At 35.1% G+C, this 27,545-nt stretch overlaps 1 protein-coding gene across 3 annotated transcripts in view; it reads right to left on the bottom strand.

Moving 5' to 3' along the window:
- Positions 1–10,915: 10,915 nt before the first annotated feature.
- The window catches only part of LOC121872073 (late secretory pathway protein AVL9 homolog), a 57,205-nt gene continuing 40,575 nt past the window's right edge, over positions 10,916–27,545 (bottom strand). For 2 of the 3 annotated variants that reach the window (XM_042374759.1, XM_042374761.1), the window contains 8 exons: positions 25,434–25,633; positions 25,052–25,186; positions 23,033–23,131; positions 22,331–22,502; positions 21,883–22,057; positions 15,897–15,985; positions 12,707–12,877; positions 10,916–11,335 (listed from right to left, as the gene is read on the bottom strand). In XM_042374759.1, coding sequence (XP_042230693.1) covers positions 11,226–11,335; positions 12,707–12,877; positions 15,897–15,985; positions 21,883–22,057; positions 22,331–22,502; positions 23,033–23,131; positions 25,052–25,186; positions 25,434–25,633 — 1,151 coding nt within the window. In that variant the 3' untranslated portion in view covers positions 10,916–11,225. The remainder of the gene's footprint in view (positions 11,336–12,706; positions 12,878–15,896; positions 15,986–21,882; positions 22,058–22,330; positions 22,503–23,032; positions 23,132–25,051; positions 25,187–25,433; positions 25,634–27,545) is intronic. The other variant, XM_042374760.1, reaches the window with a different exon arrangement.

Here is a 27,545-nt window from a genome sequence, read left to right as displayed (position 1 = left end):
ATGTCATTGTCATATGTTTTGCTTCATGCTCTTAATTCTATTATTATATAGTACAATCATTCAAGATCTTGATAATAATAATAATCTTTATCCTTATATTTACTATGTACATGTTCTCATTACCTGACTAGATTCAGTCCAAGGAATGCACAGGTTACTTCCTTTGGTTTTCAGTTTCAAGAAAAAAAAAAAAATGCAGAAATATCAGCACAAGATACAGTGTTGCAAAAACTTTTAGTCTTAATATTTCTATCAATCTTTAGTTTGCATTCTGCAGAAGGAGAGAGAGAGAGATGCTTAATCACAATCACACCAATTTTCTAAAAAGGTATAAACTGTGGACCAACATAAAAGCCAACCAAACCTAATATAATCTAACCAAATAACCCAAGCATTGTTAGGTCTGGGTCATCTGCAAAAACAGTAGTGGTCATGTTTGTGATACTATCCAACAGTAACCACCTTGCTGAGGACTAAGACCACAAGCTTTATTCAGCATATAAGAAGCATAAACCTGTGCATGAAAATAATATCGTGCTAAATATAATATAGAAAGTCGCTGATTTATGTCAGTTCTAAGCATCGTTTCAATAAAATGTATACGTACTGTACTTCATGCCTGTCCCATATAATGTCGTTTTTTGCCACGATGAGTACTAAAAAACTCAAACTGCATGCCAGAAATAACATTTTGTGGCAATGTTGCTGCTAGCTGACTATTCAAAGCTGCAATGCTGCACCCTCAGCCACTGAATTGGCATCAGTTTGGCCAGTCGGAGAGTATCGACTGATATTCTGTGATTGCTTTAGCATCAATCATTGAAAAGACCTTTACTCATTATTGGAAAATGTCTGGCAAGTACACCCGCCAAGGAGGTGTATACTGTACAATGTATGTTTTACTTTATAAGTACATATGTACTGTATCTCTATTTCTTTAATTGTCTTTTTTTTTGCATTACATTTGTGATCTGTATTTATTTGATTACTTGTAATTTGTTTAATTTAGGTTTAAGTTAGGTGAATACCATGTTCTTCAAACGTTAAATAAAGGTGCCTCCCTAGCTCTAAAAGTTATAATTTACCCTGCCCACCTTCACATTATAAACTTTTTGTAAGTACTGTACTGTACTGCAATAACAGGAAAATCAACAATTTCTTATCTTGTTTTTAATACTTATACTGGTACTGTATCTCTTTTAAGGTTAACATTAAATTGCTACCAATTTTGATTAACAGACAAAATTGTAAAACCAACCACAAAGTTTCTCGAATCACAGTCAATGATGAAATAGCTACTTGCAGTTCTTTTTCTATAACCTATTGAGAGTACTTTGTCTTCATGACACCAACAGCAGAAAATCTCATTTCTCACAAAAGGTGAAAGAATTTTAATGGCCTTGTCTGGTAAGATGTGATACTTCTTGACATGAAGCCAAAACTTAGAAAAAAAATTATGGATCAAATGTCCATTGTAACAATCACTAGATAAGTCTTATAAGTACTTGTTTAAAAGTTGTCTACACAAAATCAGTGTTAGCAGCAAAAGGATTTCTTTATCATTCATTTTGAGACATGCAAGTCCTTATAATAAATGAATGCTTCTTCTATAAAATGTTCCATTGTGTCCATAATTTCAGTGTTGGCTTCAATTTTACTGCTAAGAAAAACTCTTTCTCATTTCGGGAACATGCCAAAAACTTTATACTGTAAATTTGTTTTCCATAATTACCAGTACAGTTTTCTTATAAAAAAATTTATTTTGTTGTTGTGGGTCAGAATATATTGCTTTAGGCCCTTGCATTGTTTTATTCAAATGGTTTTGTTCTTCAAAATGTCTACCAAACTATTTCTGTGTTCTCTGACCAAATAGTTATATAACCCCAGCCACCAGGGGCCCCCAACACTCAACAATCTGGAATACTGTACACTGGGTTAAGGTGTCCAGAAATTTGCTCCATGAAGGCATCACTCAATTATATAATTAAATCTATGGGATTTATGTGTTCAATTTACATAGGTCTTATATACTGTACGTCACATTTTATAGGAAAACATCCCCAACATAAATGTGCAACTATGGTACTCAACCTCATTAACATGAGGTGAGCAAAAACTATTATTTACTGGAAATATTAAGTAAAACTACAGCACTTCCATCATCAAAACTTAAAACCCCATCAACAGCAAATCACCATAAACCTTAAAAGACAAATATTATCTACAATTTGCACGATCATAATTACAGTAAACTGTACTGTACATATACTCTAGTTAACTCAGTTTTGATCATATACTGTACAGTACAGTATTGACTTCCCCACTTTGAGTACAGTACTGAAGTTACTATGAATACTCTATACCAGTCTTGACAGTGACAATGGTATATCTTAAGAAATCATCATAACAAATTAGGAAATTCTCATGTTAAATATTTACCAGTTAATTTGCTCAATAAACTGAATCAATGAAAAATAATAATTTCTAGTCCTCCTTCAAGAATTATCCTTTTCTAGGAGTCGTTGTAATAACATATTCATTGAAAAACATGCCTGCCTGGTCAACACTATGAGGCCTGTAGCATGGTGGTGACTGACCAAAGTATAGTTTGGTCACAACCTAACCATTAAGACTGGAGTCCACTTGACCTTCAACCAGCATCACTACACATGACTAATTAACAAATTTCTTAAAATTGTTTCTATGCTAAGTGGAAGAATATCTTTTACAGTACCTGTACTGTACTTACAAAATTTTTTGAAACTCTTATTTAGAGTAGCAAAAAGAAAAGAAAATACTGCTAATACACTTCAATCCTTGCAATGCCATGGTAAACTATAAATATTTATCTTTACTATTTTTGACATTCTTCTTCCTTATAAATAGTGGATTGTACAGTATATATATATATATATATATATATATATATATATATATATATATATATATATATATATATATATATATATATATATATATATATATATATATATATATATATATATATATATATACACACACACACACATACACTCCCAATTAACAGCACTGTTACAGAAAAAACATTATCCGGTAAACCTCCCCATTAACAGCAGGTTCAGACGCCCTGTAAATGTCCAGTTGACCACAGATCAATTCTACCATTATTTCAAGACATTCAAACAATAATTACCCATAAAATAAAAGAGTAATTATAAAATAAAAATAAAATAAAACAAAATTTCAAAAGATTGAAGTACAGTGGTGGTTCATATACCAGGGCTGTTGCTGGATCTCTTACACTGTACAGTACTGGCAGACATGATACCAAAGCTGAAAAGAGTTGTGCCAACTCATATACAGCATACAAAGTACTGTACTTGCTCTCTAAAGTAAACTATTATACAGACTACAGTATTTTTAATATAAAAGATAAAAACACGCTTCAATCTTTATGTAAAGATGCCCACATAGGTGACATTCTACAGTTACAGCATGTTGCTGCCAGACACGGTAACAGTACTGTATCACAGTTGGATGTTTATTTCTTAATTCATAATTTCCACCAATTGTCTGTTCTTTGTTATGAACTTCAATGTCTAGTGGTAGTTCAAGAGAAAACTGGGATATCTAGAGAAAATCTGTGATGTTTGGTAGGTTCACACTAGATAACAACCTTCAAACATTTAACCCCGAGATTGAAACCATGACGTAACGGTGCAAACACAGTCTTACAGCTGGTGTTGTGCTTATTGATATTTAATTTATTATTTTACTCCAAATCTAAAGTATACATCTTATCAGTGACCATTAAATACTTGTGGTTCTAGTTCTCCCAGGAAGAAGACACACATTGACTACAGTACTGTAATAACTATGATAAGTGTATAACGTTGTTTTATTTAGTGTACAACTTGCAAAAGCAGAAGGGAAAATCCTTAATCTTTATGCATATACTGTAAGTATCTTCATATATATTATTGTGGTTTACTGAAAAATTTAAGACTACTTAAGAAATGTAAATGTTTTTCATCTTTTAAATACATAAGATAAAACTTTAAATTGTGCATGTTAACTACAGGGTAGAACCTTTAAAATGCAGATGATTGTAGCAAAAGTTGTTTACATATGCACACAATCGTTTATTTAGAAATCACCCCAAATTGTGCATAATGAGTACAAAAACTCCCAGGGGTATCATTCTGTGGTTCACCAAGCACATGGTTCTTTATAAATAATTAATTACCACAACTAATATAATTCACTTATACACTCTTATAGCTATTAAATGCTTTTTAATTTAATATCATCAAGTGGTAATAATGAATGTAGATGGATGTGCTGGCTAGCTGATGCAGGTTGGTCATGGCAGTGGGTCGTCACTTGACGAATGGCTATGAGATGGAGATGCACACACCTTTCATTTGTACAGTATAACATTTACTGGGTAATGTTTATCAATGTTTATGTTTTTTGTACGAACATTTTCTATCAGGAAGCATGACTGCAAGAAAAACAGGAAATTGTCAGAGGATATCGGATCATGAGTGTTAGCATTACAAGTGAGCAACTATGACATTGTGGCTCGGGATGCTTGAATTCTACATATTTTTATTTTATCATTGACACATTACAGTACAGTGGTCCCTTGATTAACGAACACAATTGGTTCCACAGTGTCATTTGTTAACCGAAAATTTCGTTAACTGAATCTATTATTTCAATGGGATATTGGGTAATTGGTTCCAACTCACAGAAAAAGAACATACTACAAAGCAAAGCCAAAAAATGCATTAAGTCAGAAATACTCGTAAAAATCCTATAAATCGCCCTTAAATCACTATATATATATACACGTACATATTCACAAAGGTGGGCAGTTGCGCCACGACTTGTGCCGCAACTTTTTTGGCTGCGCGTGCAGTTGCGCCGCACATTTTTCCAGAGTTGCGGAACTGGTTGCGGCAAAACTTTTACAAGCATTTTCAAGCGCATGAGCAACACGCAAAATTTTTCGGCAATAATTGAAAATTGGAATAAGACCACGTAAACAAATGGGCATCCCTAGAGCCACGCATTACGAAAATTTGTTTCTGACGGAATGATTCAGCATACACACGATACAGGTAGGGCAGCATATTCCTGAACTGTAAACCAGATGAGACGCCCCCTCCGTCGCTCCCTCACTCCCCTTCCCTCGCTGTAGTTGCCAGATTTCATCTTTCACATAAATTCTAGAAACTAGAGTTAATGTGAAAGATGAAATCTGGCAACTACAGCAAGGGAAGGGGAGGGAGGAATGATTCATATCATAACCAGACAGGCAGTCAGTAGTACTGCAGTTAAGGCGCCAGTTTCTTGTTATTACTAGTATTATGGATCGTTTTGTGACGAAGAGGAAGGAGAAGGAGTATGTGGCCAGCAGCAGTGATCCTGCCGCTGCCGACCAGGACATGGACACGGAAATTGAAGTGACCGAGACTGTTGACAGCCAGTCCACTGAGACTGAGGCCAGTGGCAGTGAGGCATTTTTTTGTAATTTTGTAATAAAATATTGATAATATTAACTTTTTTGTATCAATTATATTTTGTTTTACTTGTAAATAGGCAAATTTTTGTTATTTTAGTGTTTGTTCACTTATTTTTTTTAAAGTTTCGCTTGCGGTGAAACTTTTTGAAAATGGTTGCGGTTGCGGCACAACTATTTCAGCAGAGTTACGGTTGCGGCGCAAAAAAAAGTTCCGTGCGCCCACCTTTGCACATACAGTACACTAGAACTCTTAAATCATTACTGTAATGTGATACAGGTGATTAATTTTTATCTCTTGTGCAAAATATATGACATTATTCAAATTATTTGCTGTCTTGCAAGGATTCCAGCAATGCAAATTATATTCTCTAACTTTAGTCTGTGACATTATATAAGATAAAAACTTTAAGCATAAAACCCTGGCTGGGCAGATGAGAGAGAGAGAGAGAGAAGGAAAGGTGAGGTAATATGTTTGACAGTTGGCGTCGAAGGTCTAATGCGTGTTTATTTATCAGTCCTTAAGAGTGACAGTTTTTCGCTTATAAAATGCCACTGAAATGACCTGGGAGAATATAATTTACATTGCTGGGACTCTTGTAATATAGTGATTAATTTGAATATAAACATGCTATAATTTGCACTTGACATAAAAATTTTAGTACCGTGACAGTGACACGTTAGACAGTTGTGTCGAAGGTCTAGTGAATTATTTAGATTGAGTTTTTGTTTTTGCTTATAAAATGTCACAGAAGTGACTGGGGAGAATATAATTTACATTGCTGGAATTCTTATAAGATAATGATTAATTTGAATATAATCATGCTATAGTTTGCACTAGACCAAAATTTTTGTAATCATTTAGTACATTATTTTGAGTACATGTACAATGCAACTTTGCCCTTAGGACAGTGTGTGCATCTAAATGAGTAAAAATAAATGAATAAAGCTACATATATCGAGTCAAAAATATTAGTTGAAAAACTTTATGTAGATAGAGCTTGTATGGCTAAATTTTAGAATGACCAATAATTTTAATATAAAAAATGCAAAAATATTCAAGAACACAACTTTCTTGATATTTACTCCGCTGGAAACGAATGTAAACATAGACCCGATTACTGTATTGGCGGACTAGCCGATCAGCTGATGCACACAACAAAGCATGTTTCTCCTAAGGCTTTCGTTAATCACTTTATTCCTTAATGGAACTAAAAATCCTTATGGGAGCTAATTCGTTAACCGAAATTTTGCTAATCGAAACGTTCGTTAACCGAGGGACCACTGTACTTATTTCTTAATTGAATCTATCCACTATGATGTGTCAAATACGTACGTAAAGAAATCTATAACATTATGGAGCATTACGCTAAGTGTAGCTTGGGTTAATGTACAATTAATTATGAGCCTTCTATTAAATAGGATTTCTGTCATCTGGCATAGCCCTGGTCCCAACAAACTATGTTTTTCTACAGTCTTAACTAAGAGAGCTATAAAACAGGAACTAGACGTTTCTCATATCAGCATCCGTTCGACCCTCACAACTCAATGTGTTTGTGTTCTAAAATATAAAGAGACTCCCCATGCATGAAAATGTTAACATGTATATGGTAATTACTTCAAACATGTTTAATTCTAGATACTGTCTAAAAATAAATAAAATTGCTTTATTATTTGAACCGCTCTCATGATTTTACACAAACAAATGATCAGCAAGAGTACTTGGGATGCTTATTCTGGCTGATAATTACTCTTCCTTTAGAGCAGGGGTCACCAAACTTTTTTCACAGTGGGCCGGATAACTGAAAGAATGACAAGTGCGGGCCGCATAATCATTCTGTTCAGTACTTGCAAGCCAGAACGAAAGCCATGGAAACGTCAGAGCGTAGGCGGAGCTACCACGGCGGGCCTGATGAACTGACGTCGCGGGCCGGACCCGGCCCGCGGGCCGTAGTTTTGTGACCCCTGCTTTAGAGGAATGAAGGTTATTAGTTTAATGTGGTGCCTGTCAGAAGAACTCTATGATAGGCTAATTTTATAACAGGGGTGGAAGACATTGCTTTATGAAAGAGTGAGGTACAATACTGTTAACAATTTAGCATGTTAAATAATTTATCCATCAGTTTCTTTGTACAGTACTGTACAATCCATACAGTAACATTATATGTTTATGAATATGTTTATACAGCTGCAATATTACCATAGGGTGCTTTACATAAGAAAAATGTATAATTTGCAGTAAAGCAAACTTTCACTTTCTCTTAACAGGTGTCTGCCACTTCTAGTTTAAGTAAACTGTACTGTGCTGTACTGTGCTGTACTGTACTGTACTGAACTGTACTAAACTGAACTGTACTGTACTGTACTGAACTGAACTGTACTGTACTGCAATGAACTGTACATGTTTATACTGTACTGAACTGAACTGCACTAAACTATACTGTACTGTACTGCACTGTACAGAACTGTACTGTACATGTTTATACAGTACTGTACTGTACTGTACTGTACTGTACTGTACTGAACTGTACTGAACTGAACTGTATTGTACTGAACTGTACTGTACTGTACTGTACTGTACTGTACTGTACTGTACTGAACTGAACTGTACTGTACTGTACTGAACTGAACTAGACTGTATTGTACTGAACTGAACTGTACTGTACTGTACTGAACTGAACTAGACTGTATTGTACTGAACTGAACTATACTGAACTGTACTGAACTGTACTGTACTGTACTGAACTGTACTGTACATGTTTATAAAGTACTGTACTGTTATTGTTTATACAGTACTGTACTGTACTGAACTGTATTGTACTGTACATGTTTATATCAGTACTGTATTGTACTGTACTGTACATGTTTATACGGTACTGTACTGGGAAGGAGGGGGGGGGGAGACATATCAAAAGCTTTGTTACACTGTACAATACACCTCTTCACATATCCGTTGAGACATTGTTACATAACTATTTGACAAATTTCATAACCGAATGACAGAACACATATCGAATGACAATCTAAATGTTCGTTCATGCTAACGGAAGTGATTGACATAGGTTATGAAGTTGACAGATGTGAACAATAAACCGACAGTCTACATATAGTTTGAGAATGTAACAATTGGAAAATGACATACCACCAACAGTTACTTTAGATTGTCATTCGATATGTGTTCTGTCATTCGGTTATGAAATTTGTCAAATAGTTATGTAACAATGTCTCATCGGATATGTGAAAAGGTGTAATGGAATTTCTATCATTCCAAAATGTCTTAAGTAGTACTTAGTTCAGTAAAATGATTTTCTGCTGGATTAACACTGTGTTTGTGTGTGTGTGTGTGCATAGACACCTGTGCTAGCATGTATATATGTTTGTGTAGGTATACTCACAGCCACACACACACACACACACACACACACATATGCAAGGTAATGCACACACAAACATACATGCATTACATAATTCCATATAAATTACCAAAAACCTGCAGTTAAAGTTCAATTCCTGGAACATGTATATATAAGCCTATGGATAATAAATGAAAAAGAATCATATTTTAACATGGTAGTGCAAGGAATAAGTACATTTAACCAGTAAAATTGGTCCTCACTTATCAAACAATATTCCACCACCCTCAAATAGTTATTGTGTACATACATGGTCAACCTTCTCAGGCTTTATGTGAAAACTAAATACTGTACTGCAGTCAATCTTGAATACTTTGAAAACTAGTGACATTGTTGGACCAAAGAATCACAATAATGGCAAGTTTTGAACTACATAAACTTTTTTTTAACAATATTTTATGATACAATAGGTATTTGCAAATGTCAAAATATATCCAAGCAATATTATGATTATAACTACAAGTGTGAGTAAATGTGAGTGTGTGTGTGTGTCCACATATACAGTAAAATTAGTTCCACACACACTGCAATTTTAAGCTTCTGCAATTAACATCTGCCCTTAAAATATCATATGTAATATTCTGAGACTTCATTCTAATTCACTCTGAAATAAACACCAAACTTTTTTTTGTTACAGTTCTGTACAGTATATAGGACAGTGGAGATTCAAATATGATGCCTTAAACCATTTCAACATTTCAAGATAAAATATAATAGACATGATCTATCTTCAGTACACTTATCACAAACTTTACCTAAAACTACTAATAAAATAGTTTTCACTACATCAACCAACTAATAAAATAGCCTTTACTACCTTAAACAATTCATAAAATAGTTTTTCTACCTCAAACAACTACTAATACACTAGTTTTTACTATTTCAAACAACTACTGTTGCAATACACTACTTCTAACAGTTACTTTTTTTTTTTTACATCAACTACAGTACCTTTATTTCTGAACCAATTACACGAGGGTTTTCTGATGGTGTCTACTTCGATGATGTACTGTATTATGTTGACACTCATGTTGTTCTCTTCATCCAATAAGAGGGAGAACATCCTAAGAAATATCCATGAATAATGTTTGTCAAATTCTGCATAATAATTGTATTACCTGAAAAATTGGCTTTGCTTGAGACGAGGCAGTAGTACAGTGCAGGCGCTGGTTACAAGCACAATGTTCATGGTACATTCTACTATTCATGGAAATGAAACACCAGTGACTGATTAATTTACAATCCTAATAGATTTAGAATAATGGTTTTAAAAGCATACAACACTGGGGTCATGAATGGAAAGTTTAAAATGAGATGAAGAAGGAAAACTTTGCTTTTTTGTAAAGTCACCACTAGTGTTGTGTTGTTGTGTGGTGAATATCACCAGTCACTTGGCAAATAATATAAGTTATATTTAGTAGTACTGGTTAGTTGTAATGTTGTTGGTTTTTTGGGGGTGGGAGGAAGGAGTTAAATTGAGTTTATATTACAAATAATTACTGTATATACAAGAGGAAAGTGTGGAATCACACTTTCAAAATTTCCCTGAAGAGATATATATTGGATATGAACATACTAGTTATTATGACTAGTCCAGTACTGTCCAAGCAGCACAACTGCTTGGCTGCACAAAATTATCAGTAATTTTAGCATAAATAATTTAAGAATCAAATGTTTATAGTGTAAATTATTTTTTAACCTGCCCCTCTCTTTTCTTTATTGAACATTGTTTCTGTATCTTACCTATCATTTTAGTTTTATGTGATTCTTCTAACATAAACAAACTAAAATTATATTCCATAGTAAATGGAGCTTTAGTGTACATACATAAATACACATACACACATAAATTACAATACAGTACTGTATCATTTCATTATATATATATATATATATATATATATATATATATATATATATATATATATATATATATATATATATATATATATATATATATATATATATATATATATATATATATATATATGACACACACATGCACAATTTACCTCTACTTTACTGTCTGTACTGTACATATATATTTCTTGTGTACATGATATGAAATTAAGATACAGTATTTTGATCCTACAGTACTTCATAAAGTGTAGCCAATGAGTAAAGATTTGCAGATTTAAAATTTTAAATTCATACACTGCATGTAAATTGGGAAAAAAGAGAGTTGTTAAGACTACAAAAGGTAAATGCACAACATTAATTTGTGGAATTTCATGTACTAAACCTGGAATTCAGATTGTTTCCTGCACAAGGGATGATACTGAACCACTTTGTGTGCAGACGATTGTTTATTCTGCAGGTGTCGCTTTGTCTTCAGTGGTGTTGGCAGCATTTTGAGGATGAACCTGTTCAACACTGCCCTCTACTGCCTCCATGGCAGTTTCTGTAAATGAGAGAGCTATGTAAAATGAATTAGTACACATAATTAAATAACCTGTACTGCACTGTAATTTAGTCTGTAAAATAACAGAGTGCAAAATCAAATACCTGTACAGTAATTTAGTCTATACAATAAAATAATTCAGATTGCAGAATTAAATAAATAGTTTATCTTTCATACAATTGTAGAAAGATACAGGTTAACCCTTCCTTATTTGGCATTCCATCAGCCAGTAACTCCCAATTAACAGCTTAATGAACTGTCACATAGTTGTCTGATTGGTCACTTGACAGAGTTTGTTTACACAGCCATTGTTGCTGTGGTTGCAGTCCTGCTGCTGGTGTTGTGTGTTTATAAACATTTAATTATGATTCGACCTCCAATTCCCATTACAGATTGTCACGAGAGTGACCAATAAATACTCTTGTCTCAAGTTACCCCAAGAAGAAGAGAGACAGACTGATTATTTTTGAGAAACCTGAGCGGCTGAAAAAGTTTGATCACGGTATTTCTGTTCACAAGCTTTCCAAATGTATGACGTTGATATTTATACAAACAATTATCTTTATTAATCTATGGGTGTGTTGAGTGAAATTTGAAGGTTCCCCAATTTTTTTTTGGGGGGGGGGGGATTCTTGAATATGTACGTATATAAAAATAAGAATAATAATAAAAAAAAAAAAATCACACACTCAATTACCCTGTAGAACCTTCTAGATATAAAGAGACAATTGCAGTTAGACTTGCTTACATAAGTATGCAATTTTTCTTTAGAAACTGTCCCAAATTGTGAATAATGAGTGCTTTGTAGAATATGACTTGCATCAAAAAACAGCAAATGAGCGTCATTTTGGAGGTGTAATTCGAACATTAATAAACAACATGAGCATGGTAAAGGAAGACCAGTTGATGATCAGTCCTGAGAGGAAGAATACGATGTACTAGTTTTGCATAAATCAATCATTAACATAACTTACATACAGTACAATACCGGGTACTTATTTAATGGAAATTTAATTATTGTCTGGCATAGCCAGATAAGAAAGGGTCAAACTGTAGAGCAAAATGAACTGCTTTGCTACTTCCAAGACATAATGTAGAAGCCAGGTGTGAGATATACAGATACAGAAGAGTCAGGAAAAGGGTGAAGTTAGAGTTGGAAAACACAAGCATAAAGAAAAGGGAGACTACAGTAAGGGTCATGATACCTTTGTTGATGGGTGTACATAGAGTATATGATACAATACTGTACTTGACATTCATTTATGCTATCAACTGGGAGATAAATCCATCATAAACACAAGAGAAAATTATTACAGTATTTTACAACTGGCTACATGTTAATCCACATATTTCTGTACAAGTAATCAAAGATATACAACTCAGTACCTGTTGATGTTTTATCATCTAGGTGCTCTGGGTCAGTCTTCAGCTGTGTTTCTGTGGCTTCCATGGCTGGATCCATGAATGAAGACTCAGATATCATTGTACTGTTGCTACTAGTGGTGAATGATGACCACAAGTTGGTTATAGCCCCACGAGCTGATGTTAGAGCGCCTCCTGCACAATGATTACAATGACAGGTACAGTTATATAAGAAAGATAATATACAAGGACTCCTAAGGGTCAATATACCATAAAAATCTGTAAGACAGTTTGCATACAGTACAGTACATTTTTTGAGATACTCTGTACAGTAGAACGTTAATTTAAAGCGATTAAATTTAAGATTATTCATTTAAAGCGACACCCACAATTAATGACAATGTTTTAATTTAAAGCGAATCTTTCCTATTTTGCGCGAGTCAATCTGGCGCATCGTATTTTAAAATTCGCGCCAAATGTTTCTCTGGGCACGCTACACTGTCCTAAGGGCAAAGCTGTACTGTATATGAACTCAAAATAATGTACTAAATGATTACTAAAATTTTGGTCTAGTGCAAACTATAGCATGATTATATTCAAATTAATCACCATCTTATAAGAATTCCAGCAATGTAAATTATATTCTCCCCGGTCACTTCTGTGACATTTTATAAAAAAAAAAAAAAAAAAAAATCAATCTAAAGGACATAAGTAAACAAATAAATACTTCACTAGACCTTCGGAGCCAACTGTCAAACATGTCACTGTCACCTCCCCTTCCTCCTTTCCCCCCTCCCAACCAGGGTTTGGTGGTTAAATAGTAGGCTTCAAGTTTTTATCTTGTATAATATCACAGACTAAAGTTACGAGAATATAATTTACATTGCTAGAATCCTTGCAAGACAGCGAATAATTTTAATATAAACATCGTATATTATGCACAAGAGATAAATTTTTTTAGCCCTTTGTAATAAATTTAATTAGAACATGCCAGTTCAGTGACATTTTACAAGAGAAAAACTTAGAAACTCTTAAGGACAGATAAGTAAATAAGCACTAGACCTTGGCATCAACTGTCAAACATATCACCTCACCTACCCCCCAATCTTCACATCAGCTGATCGCTAGTAAACAGACCATTTCACGTCCCATAATTTTAGCTGTGTTGATTTATGAATGTTTGCTTTAACATAATACTACAAAAAATAATGTTTTGTTTATTCTAGGAGATGGACTGAGGTGCATCTGGGTACTCTTAGTCTTTTTAGTAATTTGTTTCTCTCAAGTACCAAACTAAATTAATCCATTGAAACAACACTTTGATTTCGTGTGAATTCGGTTTAAAGCGACCTCTCTTGGAATGTATCTCGTGTTATATCGACGTTCTACTGTACTGTATATCAACAAGTCATCATGTACTGTACATATTGCAACAAAAGGAATATATTTTATTTATATGATGCTTGCACACCAAGTGGTCATATGCCAAGAGTTAACACTTCTCTCAGAGTGTCATTCTTCTGTAGTTTTACAATGACAATACAATATATGATATTGTACTGTAATGTACTGCATAATATTTCATAAGTGAGTACAGTAATGAGGATGACTGGTTCATTATTTTTCCTACAAGTAAAAACAAACCTTAAGTTGTCTTTTCTTGACCCCATCATCTGTAACTGCTACTGACAAATCTCAAGGTGACTCTACATAATACTATACAGGTTGACAATCCCTTATCCGAAATCCTTGGGGCCAGAGGCATGTCGGATTTTGGAATTTTTTGGTTTTCAGAATTTTTTTTTTTTTTTTTTAATGTATAGCCCACCGGATAGATCACTGACCCACATCAGGGCCTGGGGCAAAAAATTATAATAATAATAATAATAATAATAATAATAATAATAATAATAATAATAATAATAATAATAATAATAATAATAATTCATAGGTCTAGGTCGTGTTTCTCACTTTTGATCTTTTTTTCATTCTTGTATTTCTTTATTATTATTATTATTATTGTTATCATTATTATTTTATTTTGGTGTATTTTTATTAAATTTTTTATTTACTATGAATAATTATTATTATTATAATTATTATTACTATTACATTTTCGCCCCCCAGGCCCTGATGTGGGTCAGTGATCTATGCCCGGGTGGGCTAATCCCTGTTTAAAAAAAAAAGAAAAAAAAGCCCCACACACAAAAAAAACTTTCGGTTTTCAGAGCTTTTCGGAATTTCGGATAAAGGGTTGTCAACCTGTACTACCATAATAATTTGGCTCTACATGATGTACCACAATTTAATGTGACTCTATATAATCTATCATACTAATGTAACTATGCAATATTATAACAGAATAATAAATAAAGATTCCAATGTAGGTGGTAGCCAAGGGTGGAAAACAATGTTACAGCCAATGATGACAAAAAATCTGGCAGCCAAGTATGGTAAACAATCTGGTAACCAAAAGTGGCAAACAATATGGCAGCCACGAAGTGCAAATAATGTGATAACCAAGGATGGCAAACAAAACTTTTTCACCTGCACACAAACAACTTGAGGTGCCTTCTTTTGACAGAGCCTTAAATCTTTACCTGACATGCCTTTCATATTGTTTATTCTTCTGTTCAATAATACATCAAAAGTACACCTGTTGTTTCCCACTTAGTACTTAGTACACCCATTCCTTCCCACTTAGTACATCTGCTCCTTCCCAGTTAGTACACCTGCTCCTTCCCACTTTGTACATCTGCTCCTTCCCACTTAGTACACCCATTCCTTCCCACTTAGTACATCAGTTCCTTTCCACTTAGTACACCTGCTCCTTCCCACTTTGTACATCTGCTCCTTCCCACTTAGTACACCCATTCCTTCCCACTTAGTACATCTGCTCCTTTCCACTTAGTTCACCTGCTCCTCCCCACTTAGTACATCTGTTCCTTCCCACTTAGTACATCAGTTCCTTCCCACTTGGTACACCCATTCCTTCCCACTTAGTACATCCATTCCTTCCCACTTAGTACATCTGCTCCTTCCCACTTAGTACACCTGCTCCTTCCCACTTAGTACACTTGTTCCTTCCTACTTAGTACACTTGTTCCACCCAACTTTGAACATCTATCCCTTTTCCTCCTACATAAATCTGTTCCACCCTACTACAAAAATCTGTCCAGAGAAGAAAAAAGGATATAAATACAGAACCACTTACCTACAGCCTCCTTGGTCTTGACAACAGCTGTGCCGGTGGTGGCGAGAGTTTGATTGATGCGCCGGCCTTTGTCTAGACCTTGGATGGTACTAAAAATAGATAGATAAATAAATAAATAAATAATTACATAAGTGATTGATTTGGAGCAATTGAATATTGGTCCGGAAGAAGTAGGGGGAACCTGTTCTTACGTAACTATTCTATTCCAACACAGGTCAAAGGTTCTTGACAGGATTTGACATTATTTATCATACATGTTTAAGTTCTATGGTTTGAAGTTGGCATGGCACTGATTTGTTGGTGGTACAGAGATATGTGTGTGTGCAGTATCTCTCACTACTATGACCTGGGTTTGAGTCCTGACCCTGGACAGATGTGAGAAGGGTGTTATCCAGTGAGACCCTACCAAACATTCCAGGCTTCCTCTGGGTACAGCACAGGTACTTTAGTTTCCTCCTGTACTAACACTGGACAATAAAGTTCAAAAGAAAGTAAAAAAAAATGGACCAACCCCCCAAACAGCCAGTGAGCTGACAAGATGTGAAATGATAAATTAAAATTAAATAATATTAGTGTCTCCTTTGCATACAAACACACACAGGTTTCAAAAATAGTACTGTACCAACTTTGGACCCCTAACATAACTACAGTCATGCGCCGGTTAATGTCCGACCGAACAACGTCCGATCGCATATACGTCCGTGGCCCCCCCCCCAAAAAAAAACAAAAAAAAAGTGACGCCTGCTGGACCACCACTCCACGACCCCCTGACGAGACATGATGATCCTCCCCATACTGGTCAGATATTGTGTGTTAAAGGAATATGCTTCCTTAGGTTTTTTAAGCATTTGCCTACAGGTGAAATGTTAACCTACATCTATTGAGGATAAAATCTTTCACCTACAAATTGACAATAACACATTTGCTGTAATCAGACATATCTAGTTGCCTCAACAATTGCAACCCCAGTTGCAATTGGGGTTGCAATTTCAAATTCTGTGGCATTACTAAAAATAGTAAAATTTCTGGTGCACTCTAAGATTAAGAGAGAAAACGGAGGACTCAGGCGTCCTGATGTGAGAGAAAACGGACTCGTATGACGGGGGACCAAATAAAAAAAGCATAGCTACATGTTTTGTGGACTACAGTATTAAGCGTACCCTTTTCATCACTTTGTAATAAACCTGGCCATGCCCATGTGTGTTTATGATATTTACCATAACATTTTATATATATTTAGTGGGTCTAAATGGTCGTAAAATGGGAAACTTGGGGTTGGGTCTTGGGTAAATGAACCAATTAGAATAAATCCCATAGGTTCTGTACTTTCGTTATCGGTGGGGTCCCAATTAGGCGCGATAACCAAGGAATGACTGTACTGTATATACTTGTGACACTGGCCAGTTGCTTCTGGTGTTATGGTACAGGGGTACCAAGTGACAGCACTAGGATCCCGCTTCCTCTGTCAAGGAATAAACAATTAAAATTTAAATTGAAAAAAAAAAACCATTCAAATAAATTACTATCTTACAAGAATCCCTCCAATGTAAGTTATATTCACCCAGGTCGTTTGGGTGGAAAATTATGAGAAGAGCTTAGTCACTCTTAAGTGATGATAAATAAACACGCAGGCAGGCCTTCAGCGCCAACTGTCAAATCTTATCTCAAATAAATAAACAAACAAACGCCAGACATTCTGTCACCTTGTAGTGGCTCCTCTCCCCTACAACTCCCAACTGAGCTCCGGCCACGCGCCTACCAGCCAATCAGCGTACAGCCAGCTACGCTGAGAGACTAGGTCTATGCAGAGGACGCAGGGGTACGATCGCTGACCTAGTCTCGACCTTCAACCTCCGGTTCAGGATCAGAGCGTTTCACACCTTACGCTTAAGCCGCTGTGATTGGCCCTCTCGCTACGCTCACCCCAAATCCTGATCCTTGTAAATTGTATAAATACGGCCATGCCTGGCCAGGGAGACCATTCTACACTCGGCTACCGGACCAGCAACATCTCTCACAGCTCCTTACCACTCAGCTTCCTCAGAAACCTCCTCGCCCTACAGGACCTCTGAGCAAGTTTCTCCTTACCTAGTCACTCCTAAGCACTGCGCTGTACAACAATATATACTGTATACAGAAAGCGCATTGTGAGTTTCTATCCTACCTCATTCCTGAGTGTGAGATATCTACATGTACGTACGTTTGTGTTCCCATACAAAGAGAATTGACAACTGGCCACATACAGTACGCTACAACCCCCCGCTGTCTTCCCACCACCCTCGTGTTCAAGATAAAAGATTGGTGATTTCTTTATGTTTATTTTATATAATATCTCAGACTAAAGTTAGGATAATATAATTTGCATTGCTGAAATCCTTGCAAGACAGAGATTAATTTGAATATAAGCGTCATATATTTTGCTCAAGATATAAAAAATGTAGTACATTAGTGTACAATACTGTAGTACATTTATAAAAAGTTTTTCAACTGTTAGATTTTCACCCATTTACATGCACACACCATACTAAAAGAAACGTAAAATAAATTAGTGCAAAGCTGGATGTACATGTCTAATTTGATTACGGTACTAAAATTGTTATGTCAGTGCGAATTACAACATGTTTATATTAAATAAATCAGTATCTTACAAGAATCCCAGTTGTTAATTATATTCTCCTAGGTCATATCACTGGCATTTTAAAATGAGAGAAGCTTAGTAGGACTGTTAAATAAACACACAGAGACCTTCGGCTCAAACTTATCACTCAACCCCCCACCCCTCGCTGGCTCTCGTCCCTCCCTCCCTAATCTGCTCAACCGGGGGTTTATTTAGGCTTACAGTTTTTATCTTATATAATATCTCAAACTAAAGTTAGGAGATTATAATTACATTGCTGGAATCCTTGCAAGACAACCAATAATTTGAAATAAATCATATATTTTGCTCAAGAGATAAAAATTGTTGTACATTAGTGTACAGTACTGTAGTACATTTATAATAAAAAGTTTTTCAACTGTATTTTTGGGTAGATTTACATAAATTTCTTCATTTATTTTCATCCATTTACATGCACACACCATACTAAAAGAAACGTAAAAGAAATAAATGACCTTAGTGCAAAGCTGGAGTGCACATGTACTAATTTGATTACGGTACTAAAATTGTTATGTCTAGTGCGAATTACAACATGTTTATATTCAAATAAATCAGTATCTTACAAGAATCCCAGCTATGTTAATTATATTCTCCCAGGTCATATCACTGGCATTTTAAAATGAGAGAAGCTTAGTAGGACTGTTAAATAAACACACAGAGACCTTCGCCTCAAACTTATCACCTCAACCCCCCCAACCCCTCCCTCTGGCTCCCTCCCCCCCAGCCAGGCTTTTAGGCTTACAGTTTTTATCTTATATAATATCTCAGACTAAAGTTAGGAGATTATAATTTGCATTGCTGGAATCCTTGCAAGACAGCCAATAATTTGAATATAAACGTCATATATTTTGCTCAAGAGATAAAAATTGTTGTACATTAGTGTACAGTACTGTAGTACATTTTATAAAAAAGTTTTTCAACTGTATTTTTGGGTAGATTTACATAGATTTCTTAGTGCAAAGCTGGAGTGCACATGTACTAATTTGATTACGGTACTAAAATTGTTTTGTCTAGTGCAAATTATAGCATGTTTATATTCAAATTAATCAGTATGTTACAAGAATCCCAGCTATGTTAATTATATTCACCCAGGTCATTTCACTGGCTTTTTATAAGAGAGAAGCTTAGTCACCTAAGAACTGATAAATATACACGCTTTAGACCTGGGCCTGTGCCAACTGTCAAACGTACTACCTCCCCTCCCCCCACGCCCCCTTGCTCGCTCCCACCCTCTCTCCCATCTGCTCGGCGTTGCTGGAATCCTTGTAAAACAGTGAATAATTTTAATATAAACGTCATGTATTTTGCACAAGAGATAAAAATTAATCACCTGTATCACATTACACTAGTGATTTAACAGTAAAAGTGTATATGTACGTATATAGTATTCCACATACACATAAGTATAAATAAAAAGTTTATGTGATGATCGGACAACGTCCATTTCGGTTAACGTCACGTTTCCAAGAACGTATCTAGGACGTTAACCGGCGCATGACTGTACACAATTAACTGAATACAGGTATCCCTCGATTCATAACTGGGTTGCACGCCTGAAAATTTTATCTTAAAAAATTATCATATTATTCCATTGGGAGATATATTACTTACATAAAAAAAAAAGGATACAAAGGCAACAATTTAACGAAAAACAAAACAGTCAACTGAGATAGTCTTAAGACTCTACTGATGGCCATCGGCTTAGTGTGATATCTTACCACTCAGGGTATTGCTGCTGCTTATTTAACTTGCTGATCACTTTCTTGGCACCTCTAAATAGGGCATATCACTTGGAAAGTTCAAGAAATTGCTAGAGAATTCTGTTGAATCAGGGAGGTGAAATTGAAAGACCCCATAGGCTTGTAAACAAAGTTTTTACAATAAAAGACAATCACTAAGAGAAATAAAGCAGTGGCATGTTCTTAATGAATACTAGGCATGCATTGCATGCCTAGTAGAAAGCAAAATATATTTTTAAATAGTATCTTCAATAATACTAGATTTAATTTTAGTCTTCACAGTTTTCACTCAGGAAAGTTGAGAACCTAGCGTCCCTCAATGCATGCAGAAGGATAAGCCACATGTCCTCAATGGACATATAACATAACCATCCTATCAATAACATGCTAAAATGAACTTTATTGTGTTGGAGCATAAGGAATTTGAGCCATTTTAGTCAAATTTAATACCTTTTTCCTTTAATAAGCAAGAAGTCTTATATTATATGGTGATATTATATTACCTACGAGTTGTTGTTCCATAAGAGTGGCTATTTAATAAGGTTTCTGAAAATGTAATGGGTACAAATGCACGCAATTCGAGAACTACATTCACTTGTCGAAAGGCTATGTAGACCAGCTGGACAAAAGTGGTCCTCATTATCAATTTAATATTTCTAAATAACCCTACAGTCCACTTTCAGTTATAGTTTTTCACTTGGGAAGTTATTCAGTTTTCTGTTTTACTTGAAATAATAACAGGATCATATAAATAAAAATATTTACTAATTACAGTGGGGCATGCTATAACGAATCTAATTGGTTCTAGAACCTTGTTCGTTATAGCATTCGTTCGTTATAGGATTAATCCGTTCCAGGCCCCCAAATACAACCACTTAACACTGAAAAATATAATAAAATTGTAAAAATTGTAAAAAAGTGCATAAATATGCATCTAAACCCCTGAAATAAAGAATATCATTAATACTTGTAATAAAAAACAATAAATTATTAAAAAAAAAATAAAAATTTTAAATAATGTTCGTTGTAGGAGTTTCGTTCGTTATAGCATTCTCAATTTTATAGGTAAAACCGTTCGTTATAGGAATATTCGTAGTAGGATCCGTTCGTTATAGCATACCCCACTGTATTTAAATGTTCCAATAAGATCATTGGCAACTTTACAGAGGGCCAGCATTGTGCATGATGCCCAATAATTTTTTTAAACTACAGTACTTATTTCTAAATTACTGTAGATCACACTGAAAGCTTAATATTCTTTTGCCGTAAGTATTTTTACACCCATTATTTAATGATTTCTAATAGATACTTTGTCAAATGCCAATGATATAATTTAAGAAATTAGGTGTTTATAAAAGCTTGACAACCCTTATTTAGAGAAAGACCATATACTACTTGATATTTGATTTGATAACTGATATATGTGGTGTTCTGCATGCCTTAACAGTACAACCACAGTACGCCACTGAAATAAAGGTGTATTTTTCTTTACTATCGTTAAACCAAAATATAGTGAGGGATACCTGTAACCAGTGTAGATAAATTATTACAGAGAAGCCCCCCCCCCCCCAAAAAAAAATAAAAATCTTACTGTGAGAGCCTAATTCTCATGTCATTCATGGAGAGGTTGCCAGCATGAGGATGCCCCGGGGTCAGCTCCATCAAGGTCGGGTATGGGCCTGATGCCATCCACACACGATAATTGTGGGTTCCTTTCCAGGCAGACATAAAGCTTCCATTGAATACTTCACACTCACGACTACCCTCTGGCAAGTAAAGATGTCAGGTGAACTCTGGTCAGTATGTGGTGAACTAGGGATATATTCACAAAACTGGAATCATTTCATTATACATTATATTACAGTTATCATTAGGTTAGGTTAAGTCAGGTCAGGTAAGCTTTTATATTTGCTTATTAGGTGTGTCAACCATAGAGACAGGCTGGTGGTGGAAATATGATAGGAAAGATAGACTGAAAAAAAAAGATGATTAGAAAAATCCTTATGAGATGAGAATTATCACATTCTTGCCATATTCACCTGGGCAGACAGACGATCGTAAGAGGGAGAGAAGGTAAACTTTAAACTGGTAACGCAGCCACTCCTCACCGCCCACCCAGCCAACGCCCTCCAGGAAAACATCTGGGTGGTTTTTTATGGGAGATGTGCCATTGGGAGCTTTGTTGTTTAAGGTTGCACTAACTGCCTCCACCTAGAATAAAAAAAAAAAATCAATATTAAGAAACCTTGCCTTTTCTAATGCTTACCTTCCTTTCAAGTTTTCTTAAATACTGTACTTGTAAGAATATAGTACTGTACAGTAAAGTATCTGTCAACCGAAAATCTACTTTACTAAATACCATGAATATTATGTCGACAATATTTGTCGATGTCTAATGTTCAAACTAAAGAATTATCACTGGTAAAGTCTATACAATCAATAATGAGCTGATGACTTTTCTTTCACGATATCAACCACAGAGACAGCCAATGAGGTACAGGAGACCATTTGTTTACAGTTCCTGGTACATCACTCCCAACCTCTGTTTACCCAACCACACAAACCTGTCTTTAGTTTTTTGCGGTCATGAACAACATTAAGTCTTGTACATGAAAATATTCTGGCTTTGTAATTAGACCACTAATTTCTATAACTTGGCTATGATAAATCAATGTCATTAACTTGAATGCTCCTGTTCTTTATAAAGAGTGCTATACAGTACTAATACTGAGCTACTATACCTGTCGAACAATGTTCTCTGCGAAACGGAGATCTTCAGTAGAAAGGCTTAATTGGCGCTTCAGGTCTGGATCAGGTATCTCTATCTTGCCTTCCTCAAGCTATAGAAGATGAACCTCACATAATATCAAGAAAATGTAAATAAAAAATAAAAATATATGGCAATTCAACAATATTGTACTGTAAAGGGGGTGATGTATGAAGCAGCATAGACCAGCCTAATGGATATCTTATGGCCTTGTTGTAAAAGGTTGACCCCACAGCTGAACACATCTGGTATGGCAGCAAAAAAAAACAAACACAAGTAACTGATGGAGGAAAATCTATCTTGCTATTGGTTCTCGCCATCCCCTGCCAACCAGAAAAGGCTTGAAGAAATCGTAGTACCCTTACTGTTTACAATTTACAAATCATTGTACTGTACTGTTAAAAACTGAACTTTCATTAACAAAGACAAAGGTCGACTACACCTAACAAATCTATCCATACCTGGCTTTACATTACATATAAATGTTAAGCAAATTCACCAAAGCATCAACTGGACACCAAATTAGTCTGTTTCCGCCAGGATGGAGGACAATTAATAAACACTAAATCCAGGTTAAGTTTAACTAATAGGGGACTGCAGTGTTTCTAAATCTGTCTACAATCAATAACTACAATTAATTTGTTTCTGTACACACTGTCCTCAGGGTAAAGTTGGAAGGGACATGACACAAGAGCCTCCATGCTACTCATCTATCTCTGGCTTCATCCATTCTCCTCCTAGTCCATCTTCCATTACCAACTCCTTCACTTATCTCTTCCAGATAATACAAAAATTAGTTGTGTGTTATGGATGATGGTCATACAGGATGATAAAATAAAGATGACAACTTTAAAGTCAAATTAATAAAACAGGATGAAAATAAATGAACAAATTTCTTATTGATAAGTTCTTACACCTGAACTTACTGATTTCCAAATTAGTGTTTAATATGAAATCAAAATCTAATCTAAAAAGTACAAAATAGCTATAGACATCCCCCAATATATGAAATATCAATTTACAAAAATTATCTGTTTTGAACTGTTGAAATAAAGGAACAAAGTTAAATATAACTAGAAAAATTACATAGGTGTGAAATCTATTCTAAATTACATAAAAAAGTGTAACCTGTAGTATTTCACTAAACACCAAATAATCTATATATATATACTGCATAGACAAAAACTAAAATTCACTACTGTAAGCTAAAAGGAACATATTGAAATTGTTGTAGTCATCTTGGCTCACAGGACCGGTACAGGAATCATTAACCAGACAATGACCCAAGGATCCCGGCTGTGGGGGCAGTACACCGATGTTTACATTATCCAGCTAAATAACAATACCTGTACATGTATGGTGTACAATGAAAGATTTTAAAATGAATGTGTGTACTGTAGCATTCAATATTTAATCTCTCAATAACTACCATGCTGTTCAGTAACATTTATATTATGTATTGTACTAACATACCAAGATAATTTGTAGGTCAAATCACATTTTCTTCTATATACGTATTCCTTTTAATTTTCAGTAAATAAAATTATGTGACTATACTATTGTTAGTTTATAATGTAAATCTTGTTTACCATTAGCTGCATGCTTACAAGTCTTTGATGCCATTATAAGTAAGTTTTTGAGGCCGATTTTTTTCCCAATTTTATTATGAAAGTCAATGGGAAAATCACATTTGCTTTATGAAATATTGATTTACAAGTGGTTTTTCATGGACAGAACTTTATCATAAAAAAAAAATGCCGGTACAGCAAAGTGTAAAATTATAATGTTGAGAAATCTACTAAATTCTCCCCAACATTAAAAAAAACAGCTCATGAATATCATAATTTAAATGCCCTAATGAATATAGGGAATACTGTATCATTACTATATCTCCTTAAAAAGGGACTATTAATAATGTTTAAACTACAGGAGTATTTACATTTTTTGCTTGTCTAACACTACAGTACATCTCAGAAAGAAAAAAAATTCTCACCTGTACAAGAACATCATAAAGATGTTTCTTGTGGATGAAGAGAGTGTTGGAAGCTCCTACCAGGAAAGCTCGAGAAGTTGGAGCACTCAAGACATCCAAATATTGTAATGATAGGTACGGGTGCACTAAGTTACCCTGCAACACACACAATAAATCACATTAAATTATTAAAAATAATTACAGTATCGAATAAATTATGGGGAAGAACATCCTGGAATATATTTGAAAATGACAGTGTACTGTATGAAAGAGCATCTGTGTTGCTCTTGATTCTGACCACCCTGCAATGATGAGAAAATGGGCTTGCAATCATTTGGGGAAAAAAAAGTAAGAATTAAGAACAATCAGCAGAATTTTACATGAACCATAAACTTCCACAAACCTTGGTAAATATCTCAAGTGGTAGCCCACAATCTGATGGAATGAGAGCAGCAAATTTTTCAGGTGGTGACTGGAATGATGCGAGCATATTTTCAGGTTCAAGTGGTAATGGTTCCTGAGAGAGGGAGCCACCAGTGGTTGGGGAAACTGGGATATCATCTCCTGGTTCACTAGGTGATGGGTTAGGAGTTGCTGTTGAAGCTGTTGAGTGAAAACAATAATACCATTTGTGAGTAGTCCTTGTTTATTGGAAATTTGCTGAATGCATTTTCAATTTACTGGATTGCAATTAAATTTTTATGATCAAAGACTCAATTATTGGAATGTGTTTCATTTTATCACAATGCTATCAAAAAAAAAATTTAAATGTACTGTACAAGTGAATCAACGAGAGCCTTCTCGATGCTTGTGAAGCAAGCGTTGTTTACACACTGGCATATACCCAATTACAGTACAGTGATCCCTCACCAACAACACATTTACCAACTGTGGTTATAACTCTCCACACTTTATATTCTATATTGTACAGTGTTTTACCAACCACATCCTCCACTTCTAAGTATCCATGAGTTTCCATGGCTACCTCAGGAATTTCTACCCCAGTGCCATGAGAATGTTTACTGGACCAGGACTACCAAGTGGTTTATTTTAATTACTTCATCAGATATATTCCTCAAACAACAATTTGTCATCATCTACCAGATCTAGACCAAGTTTTTTCTTCAACCTCTTTAAATATAAATAAATGTGCTTATTGTCATCATTCATATTATATGCTAAATGGCTTTTTATCACAAAAACATGAGTTACATCAATGAGTGTGTGCACTTTGGGGGTAGCTAATAAGTGTGGTTGTCAGACTATGATGCAGATATAACCCTACTGACAGGCCCACCAATTATATATAGAATTTTCAAGTGTACATTTCTGTTGGTAGGGGAGTGTTGAGGCCAGTCTGCACAAGGCATCGGGCAGACTGTTCCATTAGTTTTGTAAATACCTGCAGTGTACTGTATAGCATTTTTCTAGAGTATGCTGTAATATAAAAAAAAAATAATACTGTATTGCATACAGGTAAACCCTGTACTTATTCTAAACCCTGAGCTGTACAAGAAAGGATTTTAGGAATCTTTCTGGGGTCACTTCCCCAAACCCCTTATTTCCTATGGGACCCAACCCTTGTCAATCATTGTTTTACCAACTGCAGGAAAATGCTGTTTCCCATTTTCCTATACACTCCCACCATAAAAGTTGAAATAAGTTCATGTTAAAAAAATAAAAATCTTACACAAATTTCATCCTATAATTAGAGATACGTTCTAAAAAAAAAAATGCTTGACCCCTAATGAATTAATGCGTCACCCCAAATTCCTGTTGCTTTGTTTACATGGCGCGAATACTACCGTCAGTCACCTGGCACCACACTCAAGCTTATGTGTTGCCTGCATTATCCACACCTCTAAACTTTTGTTCACTTCCAAATTACTTTCTCTTATAACTGAACATCTTTATTGTACATAATTACCAATGAAATTCAAGAATAATTTAATTATGTTTAATTTGCCATATGAGGCGCCCTGCATCGTATGTGTTATTCGCGCCCAAATTTGAAACCGAAAAAAAACGTGTTTAAAACTTTTCCCACTTCAAGCATGCATAACTTTGTTGTTTTTTGAGATACATCATTCATTTTTCATACATTTTGAAGCTAAAGGACTGTGCTTGCAGAAGGCAGGTAGTGCATCATGAAGTAATGTACAGCAGCTAAAACAGCTGTATGTGCAGGTGGGGGTCGATATGTTCCGAAATCTTATGTGTGACTAGTGACAGCCCTCATATACCAAAATTTATAGTCCATGGTCTCATATTGTTTCCCACAAAGTATGCACAGATAGTTGTTTTAGCTACTGTACATACTGGGTTGTTGCAATGTTGACTTGAAGCAACAAAACTCCCACCCACTTAAGGCTTTTTTTATTTTAATCGATATCAGAGTGTAGATCCCGCCCGCTGGAGGGGCCGTGATGCTCACTGTCATTGGCTGAGATGGGGGAAGAGGCTGTAGGCTGGCCACTGTCATTGGCCGCCCGCTCCTCTCACTCACTCATTGACG

The sequence above is a fragment of the Homarus americanus genome, unplaced genomic scaffold, assembly GCF_018991925.1.
Source record: "Homarus americanus isolate GMGI-L3 unplaced genomic scaffold, GMGI_Hamer_2.0 scaffold51476, whole genome shotgun sequence".
In the NCBI taxonomy this organism is placed as follows: domain Eukaryota; kingdom Metazoa; phylum Arthropoda; class Malacostraca; order Decapoda; family Nephropidae; genus Homarus; species Homarus americanus.
Note: the sequence above shows the minus strand (reverse complement) of the source record. Positions and strands in the feature narration are given on the sequence as shown.